The sequence below is a fragment of the Salvelinus fontinalis genome, chromosome 10 (assembly GCF_029448725.1).
Source record: "Salvelinus fontinalis isolate EN_2023a chromosome 10, ASM2944872v1, whole genome shotgun sequence".
Lineage (NCBI taxonomy): Eukaryota > Metazoa > Chordata > Actinopteri > Salmoniformes > Salmonidae > Salvelinus > Salvelinus fontinalis.
In genome coordinates this window covers 42309844-42320440 of record NC_074674.1, presented here as the reverse complement: position 1 = coordinate 42320440, position 10597 = coordinate 42309844, and the positions used below count along the sequence as shown (strand labels likewise).

The window sequence follows — 10597 nt, the reverse complement described above, 5'->3', positions numbered from 1 at the left end:
TAACGGTAGGTGAGACGCCTGACTACGGAGACCGGGGTGAGAAGGTGATGAAGCGTACTTCATGACCTGTAACCGAAAAACAACTGACATTTGGAAAGTTTGAGGGAGAAAGTGTGGTGGAACAGGAATGTTAGCAGTAAGTATCTTGCTAGCTGGATCGATTTCTCCATTAGCTCATTTAGCCAGAGAAATGTTGAGAAACATTAGCCAACTTAGCTGATCAAATCATTTAGTTTATGGTGCGACAATTAGCTGGCTAATAGTCAGACAGCTAACGCTACATCATCAGATGAGCTAATGTTAGTAACCAAACCAAATCGCTATAGTATTAACTGGTAACGTTAACGTTATATGACTCCTTGCCGTTCCTCAAGTTATAAAGCGTTAACGTTAGTTGCTTTCCGGACCCTAGAAATCTGTAATGTTAACTAGCTAACAAACTAATGGTTTCCTTTTACAGTATGTGGTACATTTGAGAGAATTAGGTGAAAATGAGGCGTTGCTTGTTAAACAAGTGGATTCGGGGATCAAGTGTAGTTGGAGCTGGGCCTGACTTAATTAAACTGGGTCTGGCTTAATTAAACTGGGTCTGGCTTAATTAAACTGGGTCTGGATTAAACTGGGTCTGGCTTAAACTGGGTCTGGTTTAATTAAACTGGGTCTGGCTTAAGATGGATGCCTCTATAGAGGTGAAAGGAACACCACACACTTTCCCTCTTTCTCACTTCTTCAGTACAGTGGATAAAAGGGGTATGCCAGGTGTACTCTCTGCCTGACAGAGATCAATTATGCCAACTAGGAGTATCATGCTCTGCTGGCACATTGTAGAACAGATGTCCACAGGCAGAAAGTGTAATAATGTGCAGTGTAGCCCAAAGAGGTTGTGTGGAATTTGACAATAATACTTGTGAGGGTGAATGTTATTTTTGCACACATGTAGCCTTGTGCACCTGATCGATGTCTATAGTGGCCACATTCTATTTCTACTTTATGATGTTTTTTTCCCCCAGTGTAATATTTGTGCGGTCACGAGCGTTCTGTCGCGGTCACGAGCGTTCTGTCGCGGTCACGAGCGTTCTGTCGCGGTCACGAGCGTTCTGTCGCGGTCACGAGCGTTCTGTCGCGGTCACGAGCGTTCTGTCGCGGTCACGAGCGTTCTGTCGCGGTCACGAGCGTTCTGTCGCGGTCACGAGCGTTCTGTCGCGGTCACGAGCGTTCTGTCGCGGTCACGAGCGTTCTGTCGCGGTCACGAGCGTTCTGTTATAAAGGCTGTTCAGTGTGTGTATATATAACTTCAGGCTGGAACAATCTACTGTCGTGTGTGTGTAAATATAAATATATATATATATATATATATATATACTGCTCAAAAAAATAAAGGGAAGGACCGCTACCTCCGCCTTTGTGCAAGGAGGATTAGGAGGTGCACTGCCAGAGCCCTGCAAAATGACCTCCAGCAGGCCACAAATGTGCATGTCTGCTCAAACGGTCAGAAACAGACTCCATGAGGGTGGTATGAGGGCCCGACGTCCACAGGTGGGGGTTGTGCTTACAGCCCAACACCGTGCAGGACGTTTGGCATTTGCCAGAGAACACCAAGATTGGCAAATTCGCCACTGGGGCCCTGTGCTCTTCACAGATGAAAGCAGGTTCACACTGAGCACATGTGACAGACGTGACAGAGTCTGGAGACGCCGTGGAGAACGTTCTGCTGCCTGCAACATCCTCTAGCATGACCGGTTTGGCGATGGGTCAGTCATGGTGTGGGGTGGCATTTCTTTGTGGGGCCGCACAGCCCTCCATATGCTCGCCAGAGGTAGCCTGACTGCCATTAGGTACCGAGATGAGATCCTCAGAGCCCTTGTGAGACCATATGCTGACACATGCACATTTGTGGCCTGCTGGAGGTCATTTTGCAGGGCTCTGGCAGTGCACCTCCTTGCACAAAGGCGGGGGTAGCGGTCCTGCTGCTGGGTTGTTGCCCTCCTACGGCCTCCTCCACGTCTCCTGATGTACTGGCCTGTCTCCTGGTAGCGCCTCCATGCTCTGGACACTACGCTGACAGACACAGCAAACCTTCTTGCCACAGCTCGCATTGATGTGCCATCCTGGATGAACTGCACTACCTGAGCCACTTGTGTGGGTTGTAGACTCCGTCTCATGCTACCACTAGAGTGAGAGCACCGCCATCATTCAAAAGTGACCAAAACATCAGCCAGGAAGCATTGGAACTGAGAAGTGGTCTGTGGTCACCACCTGCAGAATCACTCCTGTTTTGGGGGTGTCTTGCTAATTGCCTATAATTTCCACCTTTTGTCTATTCCATTTGCACAACAGCATGTGAAATGTATTGTCAATCAGTGTTGCTTCCTAAGTGGACAGTTTGATTTCACAGAAGTGTGATTGACTTGGAGTTACATTGTGTTGTTTAAGTGTTCCCTTTATTTTTTTGAGCAGTGTGTGTGTATGTATGTATGTGTGTATATATATATATATATATATATATAAAATCCCAGACTGGTACCAATCTGTTAGTTCATGGTCTTTTATACAGTCATGTTGATTCCAGACTACATTCAGTTCTCTCACTGGTTCTCACACCTCTCCCCAGGGACCTCTTCCATGTTTTCTAGAGCTAACACCTGATTCAAATAACCAGCAAGCCCTTGACTAGATTAACCCGGTGGAGCTAGTTCAGGGCTTCAACAAAATAGTGAAGTCTTTTCCTGAGGGAGAGGTTTATGAACTAGTTCTTCCTGACTGTAGTTCAGGATCAGATCTGTTGTGTGTGGTTTTAATGTGTGTATCTTTCTGTGTCCAGGTATGAGGGTACAATCACGGGTCAGTTCTTCGGCCACACGCACATGGATGAGTTTCAGATGTTTTATGACGAGGCGACGATGACTAGGGCTGTGGGCGTGGCCTTCATCGCTCCCTCCATCACCACCTACGTCAACCTCAACCCAGGTCAGACACTCTATACCCACCGATTTGCCGATCCCAGCCCCCCCCCCCCCCCACACACACTTCACCCCCGCCCCCCACACTTCACCCCCGCCCCCCACACTTCACCCCCGCCCCCCACACTTCACCCCCGCCCCCCACACTTCACCCCCGCCCCCCACACTTCACCCCCGCCCCCCACACTTCACCCCCGCCCCCCACACTTCACCCCCGCCCCCCACACTTCACCCCCACACTTCACCCCCGCCCCCCACACACTTCACCCCCACACTTCACCCCCGCCCCCCACACTTGAATTTGTTGCCTCCCAATCAGAATGGATGGTCTCTTCTACTCTGTCAGAGGACACGATCTCAAACTGTTGTATGGTCATGTACTAGAGACAGAAAACAAAATCATAGAGCTTCTCTTATTGTTGTTTCCGGTTGCCAGGTTACCGGGTCTACCTGGTCGACGGTAACTACAAGGACAGTTCTCGGTTTGTTCTGGACCACGAGACGTACATCTTAAACCTTACAGAGGCTAACCGACAACCTGAAGGGGGCGTCTCCACCACCTCACAACACCCCATCTTCCACCCTGACCCGAACCCCAAATGGACCCTCCTCTACCGAGCTTCTGAAGCCTACGGCGTCTCCTCCCTGTTCCCGTCGGACTGGGACGGGCTGATCAGGACCTTCCTCCAGGACGACCGCGTGTTTCAGCGGTTCTGGTACCTCAGACATAAAGGCCACGTGTCAGAACCCTGTATAGATGCCTGTAAGGCGACCGTTGTCTGTTTCCTACGTTCAGGCAGATATGATGAGCTGAAGCAGTGTGATCTGTTGGCGTTCGGGGGGGATATGGTTACAGCTGTTAGGAAGACACTGTGTTGAACTGGGTTAGGGTGGGGGCTCTGTGTGGGGGGGGGGGGGGGTAAATTTAGTTTGAATGTCGGCCATGTTGTCACCAACTGTTTAAGACATTGAATGTGATTCTGGCTAAGTGAAACGTAATGAAACACTGGTTGATGGCCTGGTTCTTTTGTTCTGGACCTCAACCTGTCTAATCAGTATCTGCGTTGTCAGAGGACATTAAGATGTCAAAATAATGGAAATAAATAAAAAAAACGATGTTTGTTTTTTACAAAGACACCATGCAGAACATTGTGTCATGTTGAGTCTCTCTTCACTGAGTTGAGTCCTGAAGTGTTCATAGTAAAAGTCTCCCAAAGGGTTGCATTGATGGTGTTACTGCATTCATTTAGCCTAATGGATTTCATCACGTTGGCGACAAGAGTTGAAGGTGTCTATGCTGTTTTTAGTCCAGGGCGTTTTCAGAACGACTGGGCGACTCCGGGGCGTTTTCAGAACGACTGGGCGACTCCGGGGCGTTTTCAGAACGACTGGGCGACTCCGGGGCGTTTTCAGAACGACTGGGCGACTCCGGGGCGTTTTCAGAAGGACTGGGCGACTCTGGGGCGTTTTCAGACTGACTGGGCGACTCTGGGGCGTTTTCAGACTGACTGGGCGACTCTGGGGCGTTTTCAGACTGACTGGGCGACTCTGGGGCGTTTTCAGACTGACTGGGCGACTCTGGGGCGTTTTCAGACTGACTGGGCGACTCTGGGGCGTTTTCAGACTGACTGGGCGACTCTGGGGCGTTTTCAGACTGACTGGGCGACTCTGGGGCGTTTTCAGACTGACTGGGCGACTCTGGGGCGTTTTTCAGACTGACTGGGCGACTCTGGGGCGTTTTCAGACTGACTGGGCGACTCTGGGGCGTTTTCAGACTGACTGGGCGACTCTGGGGCGTTTTCAGACTGACTGGGCGACTCTGGGGCGTTTTCAGACTGACTGGGCGACTCTGGGGCGTTTTCAGACTGACTGGGCGACTCTGGGGCGTTTTCAGACTGACTGGGCGACTCTGGGGCGTTTTCAGACTGACTGGGCGACTCTGGGGCGTTTTCAGACTGACTGGGCGACTCTGGGGCGTTTTCAGACTGACTGGGCGACTCTGGGGCGTTTTCAGACTGACTGGGCGACTCTGGGGCGTTTTCAGACTGACTGGGCGACTCTGTGGCGTTTTCAGACTGACTGGGCGACTCTGGGGCGTTTTCAGACTGACTGGGCGACTCTGGGGCGTTTTCAGACTGACTGGGCGACTCTGGGGCGTTTTCAGACTGACTGGGCGACTCTGGGGCGTTTTCAGACTGACTGGGCGACTCTGGGGCGTTTTCAGACTGACTGGGCGACTCTGGGGCGTTTTCAGACTGACTGGGCGACTCTGGGGCGTTTTCAGACTGACTGGGCGACTCTGGGGCGTTTTCAGACTGACTGGGCGACTCTGGGGCGTTTTCAGACTGACTGGGCGACTCTGGGGCGTTTTCAGACTGACTGGGCGACTCTGGGGCGTTTTCAGAACGACTGGGCGACTCTGGGGCGTTTTCAGAACGACTGGGCGACTCCGGGGCGTTTTCAGAACGACTGGGCGACTCCGGGGCGTTTTCAGAACGACTGGGCGACTCCGGGGCGTTTTCAGAAGGACTGGGCGACTCCGGGGCGTTTTCAGAAGGACTGGGCGACTCCGGGGCGTTTTCAGAAGGACTGGGCGACTCCGGGGCGTTTTCAGAAGGACTGGGCGACTCCGGGGCGTTTTCAGAAGGACTGGGCGACTCCGGGGCGTTTTCAGAAGGACTGGGCGACTCCGGGGCGTTTTCAGAAGGACTGGGCGACTCCGGGGCGTTTTCAGAAGGACTGGGCGACTCCGGGGCGTTTTCAGAAGGACTGGGCGACTCCGGGGCGTTTTCAGAAGGACTGGGCGACTCCGGGGCGTTTTCAGAAGGACTGGGCGACTCCGGGGCGTTTTCAGAAGGACTGGGCGACTCTGGAGCGTTTTCAGAACGACTGGGGCGTTTTCAGAACGACTGGGCCACTCCGGGGCTGGTGTTGAAATCAACAGTCAGTATTTTGGTGTGAAGTATTCCCCAGAATGAGATTGACTTCAGTTGTTGCCTGTCACATCCACATAAACCTAGTTGGTTAGCTAGTGGCAACCAGTTTACATTGATTAACTGATTACTTAGAGGCCAGGATTCAATCCATTGTTGGCTATGTGCCATTTTTAAAGGTCATTTTCTCGATTTGAGCCGAGAAATGCAGCGTTTATGGTCAATGCGAACACGGGAACATTGCCATTTTTAAAAAGGTGCATAGCTGCCATTGTGATCAGAATCCTGGGTCTTTAATCTTCTGGTTTTGTGAAAGCTGTTTTAAAGAACCGTTAACGCACCTTGGTGTCCAGATTTTTGATTTCGTATCGAACCGTTTCAGCTCTGTATTTGTCTTCAGTGAGTTGTTTGCACATGATGTGAAATTACTAACTAGGTGGATTTTCAGAGTCTACACCGATACCTTCCACTCTCATTCAGCACTTTAATTTCTGGTGTGGATTGTCTTGTGTGTGACATGTCTGTAATTATTAAAAAGATGAACATTTTTTGTGAATAAAGATGCATTTTGAGATTTACTCAATTCGTTGCCCTTATCTTTCTGACCCAGTGAGTGGAGGGCACTCAACCGATGTGAATCGAGGTGCATTTAAAAATATATATATAATTGAAAAGGTGCAAAGCTAGCTCACCATTGTATAACTATTATGGTTGACGTTTCAGCCTTAATCAGAACTTGTGAGTCAAATAGTGGCTAGTTCATATGCCTTGACGCTAAGAGATATATGCCTAAAGGCAAGGACCGGAGAGAAACCTCTGTCATGTGGAGTTCACAAAGCATGTAACAAACAGTTACATGACCTACAGCATGGTCATGTTTCAGACGACCAGAAAAGAGCAAGTCGCAAAGAAAACGGGAGCTGCTTACAGCATTTCAACATCAAACTGACGTCTCTAAAAGATACCAAACGATTCAGTCCAATCAACATAAGCTTTATCACACAGTACAAGCTTTTTTAAATTTGTTGTCCTAGGCTACCTGGCTAAAATGCTTGCTCGCTAGCCTAACTTTAATGGGCAATAATGTGCCAGGCCAGCTAGTTAACATTTAGCTACATATTGAACTTCCATTCTCTGGGCAGAGGCACAACAATGTATGAATTAATGGTTGGATCAGAATCATTGGAGAACTAAGTAAAACCACAAGTCAAAATCCCTATCTCCATCCATGGCTAATTTAGGAAAGGGATGATTATTTTTTTAGCTAGCTAGCCACTGGAGGAGAACTCAATTGTCTTTTGGCTTCTGAGGTGATGTGATTGGTCTGAAGCCAAATCCAAACTGGCTTCCTATCCACAGCTGAGCTCACTCAGCTTAACTCTTTATTTTAACACGCGAGGCCAGATGCTCTCTGGCTTCCCTTGCATTCAACGTTATGGGGGACCGCTTCAGATACACAGAGGGGTGCTGATGCGTTCTCTGGTGAGATAAAGAACATTTAGCCTCTCGGGAATTGAAGGATATTAAATGAACAAAGATGAAAAAAGGCTCTTGGAGGCTCATGCCACTGTGAAACATTGAGAACTTTCCAGACCTTGTGGTATAGCTGTTCATTCCTGATTCCAGACCATGAATAAGGGGTCCTTGTGGTATAGCTGTTCATTCCTGATTTTAATTTTAGATTAATCTGATAGAGTTCACCAAATCTACGGACACAGTTTTGAAGTCCCGGGGCTATTGCAAGAAACTACATGAGAATGTTTCAGTTAATATCCATTATCACCTGTTTCCCCCCATTTTTAACACTTTTTGAGAGTTTGAAATTGGGATCCTTTGCTCTGGACAAGGGCATTTCCAGGCATAGAGCTCCCCAAACAAATATTTTGTCATATAATTTTGATTGTTCCGACATTAAAGAATCTCAGCTCATTTCCTGCTATTCTACACATTTTGCCATGAGGCGGAGAGCAAGTTTTAAAGCTAAAGCTGGCATGGGTCCTCAGATCCTCAAAAGGTTCTACAGCTGCACCATCGAGAGCATCCTGACCGGTTGCATCACTGCCTGGTACGGCAATTGCTCGGCCTCCAACCGCAAGGCACTACAGAGGACAGTGCGTACGGCCCAGTACATCACTGGGGCCAAGCTTCCTGCCATCCAGGACCTCTGTGGCACTATGAAGGGAATAGGAAGCCATTTGACCAGGGCCCTGTGGCACTATGAAGGGAATAGGAAACCATTAGACCAGGGCCCTGTGACGTCATCATTCGTCGCCCTTGTCACGAGACACACTACTTCCTGTCTGATAAGTTGTCATGGGAATGCATTTACAAACAGAACCCTTCAACCGAAGAATCTGAGTTTTGTAAAGTTGTGATACGGGTATAATTCTAGTTGTATAGTCATTACTGATCATCAAGTCTTTATATTACAGAAATGACATGTACAATTCATTACCATGCCTGTTGAGACTGGACATTGACAGTAAACTTAAAAATAAGGTATCATTACACTCATAAAGACTAGACTGCATTAAAAGTTAAGCCTAGATTCAATCTGGACCCGTGGAAGATCGTGGTTATAGCGAGATTGAAGTTTCCTATTGAGCCGACATATGCTGCGTTTACCGTGAATGTGGTCTCTGTGAACGCGGGAAAATTGCCTTTAAAACGTGCCGACAAAACGTCAAACGGATTGAATCCGGCCCTTAAATCCTTTGTCATCTACAATATGTACCAGTATAATTTGAGTAAAATATGAAGAAAAAACACATGACAAATGGAAATGTTTATTTTAAGTTGGAATACACTGATATTTTAGTGAAATAGAACCCCAGTCCTCCTCACCTACAGCCCAGTAACTATCTAGAGGGCTCTGCTACAATGCAGGATCAACAAGTTACCCAGCTAACTGATAAACAACAAATATCTATTGATTTTCTGATTCATTAATAAAGTTAAACTCAGAAATGTGTTTTTGGTTGTTGAGTCAATTCGACCATGCCTATTTCAAGTTTATCCTTACAAAAAAAAATTATACAAAAAATACAAAGTTATTTCAAAAATATTTAAGTTTAGTTTGCTAATTTATAGATCTTGCTCTGTAGTATACCCCTTTGGATTGACAGGAGAAAATTAGCATATAAAATTCAAAATTACATTTATAAGCCTGGTTTCAGATTATCCTAGTCCTGGACTAAAAAAACACTTTCAATTTAAATAGCTGTTTAGTCCAGGACTAGGCTTAATCTATGTCCGGGAAACTGGCCCATAAATCTTCCAAGGTCTCCACAACAATCATCTTTAAGGTTTTAGTAATGAACATCCCTCACATCCAAATGATCCCTTTTTCTTTTAACAGAAACGTATAAAATGTAAAAAAGGAAATCCACAGATTTGACCACAGAGGACTAATGATAAACTAATACAGGTCTAATGGTAAACTAATAACGGTCTAATGACCACAGAGGACTAATGATAAACTAATACAGGACTAATGGTAAACTAATACAGGTCTAATGATAAACTAATAACGGTCTAATGACCACAGAGGACTAATGATAAACTAATACAGGTCTAATGGCTCAGTGGACTAAATGGTAAACTAATAACGGTCTAATGACCACAGAGGACTAATGGTAACCTAATACAGGTCTAATGACCACAGAGGACTAATGATAAACTAATACAGGTCTAATGGCTCAGTGCAAACAGACACCAGGGACTCTGTCCCAATAATAAATCACCTTTCTCCTAAAAAGGTGTAGACACCTTCGCTGCTTCCCCAAGTTGGATTGGTGGGAGTTTCTACCATATGTATTCTACCAGTACTTATCAAATGATAAGGAAGTGAATGAGTGCACACTAGGAGAAAGGATAGATGATTGGGACATAGCCAGTCATTTCTGGTAGCGGAGTGTCTTTTTGGCTAGTTCAGGAGGTGCAGACCTTTCGGTCTGACAGGACTATCAAGGGGTCAGAGAAGGCATGAATCTCAAAATGGTACCCTATTCTCTATACAGTACTTTAGCTTTATACAGGCCTCAATTGGGGCTCTGGTCGGACAGTGCACTATATAAAGTGCTATTTGGTACACAGACAGTTTTGTTATCAGGGATAAGGGCTCAGAGTTGGACAGGGGTTAAAAGGTCAGAGGTCATGGTTCAGAGAAAGACAAGGTAACTCCGAAGTCCTCCTTGTAGAGATCCCAGGTCTTGGCTTTGTGGGGGTTGTCCAGTTCTTCTCTAGACAGGACCAGTCTGGGGGGGGGGGGGGGGGGGGGAATACAGGACAGAGAACAAAGGCATTAAAACACACAGGGTTTTAAAAGACTGAAGTACAGCAGCATTAGAAACGGCCTGGTGTCGTTGCCGTATCAGGGGCGCATTCCTACAGACAGCCTACCTGTTGTTCTCTATAAAGGAGGTGTTGAACCAGAAGTAGAAAGGACAGTCTTCGTATCCTTTAGGGAGACCCTGGAGAGGAAGATAAAGGAAGCAGTATTAGAAGCCAATATACTGAAGATAAAACACACACCAAAAAGGGGCTATGAGAGAGTGAATTGTATCTGTGTTACATTTTAAATATGTTCCTTAACACCAGCTTCCAATTACTTTTAAAATGTTCTCCTTAATAGCAGCTTTCATCAGTTGTGTTAAGTTTAAATTCTTCCCCCAAATACAAGCTCCAGTTAGTTGTGTTACGTCT

The 10597-nt window shown here is 47.0% G+C and overlaps 2 protein-coding genes across 4 annotated transcripts in view; one reads left to right on the top strand and one right to left on the bottom strand.

The window, feature by feature from the left end:
• The window catches only part of smpd1 (sphingomyelin phosphodiesterase 1), a gene marked incomplete in the record, with an annotated part of 23156 nt that extends 19282 nt beyond the window's left edge, over window positions 1–3874 (top strand). The window contains 2 exon segments of the mRNA XM_055936837.1: window positions 2822–2967; window positions 3397–3874. Coding sequence (XP_055792812.1) covers window positions 2822–2967; window positions 3397–3839 — 589 coding nt within the window.
• A 4791-nt stretch (window positions 3875–8665) lies between these two features.
• tpte (transmembrane phosphatase with tensin homology) overlaps window positions 8666–10597 on the bottom strand; it is a 39939-nt gene continuing 38007 nt past the window's right edge. For all 3 annotated transcript variants that reach the window (XM_055936835.1, XM_055936836.1, XM_055936834.1), the window contains exons 18-19: window positions 10295–10365; window positions 8666–10149 (exon numbers count right to left, since the gene is read on the bottom strand). In XM_055936835.1, the coding sequence (XP_055792810.1) occupies window positions 10047–10149; window positions 10295–10365 (174 nt within the window). In that variant the 3' untranslated portion in view covers window positions 8666–10046. The remainder of the gene's footprint in view (window positions 10150–10294; window positions 10366–10597) is intronic.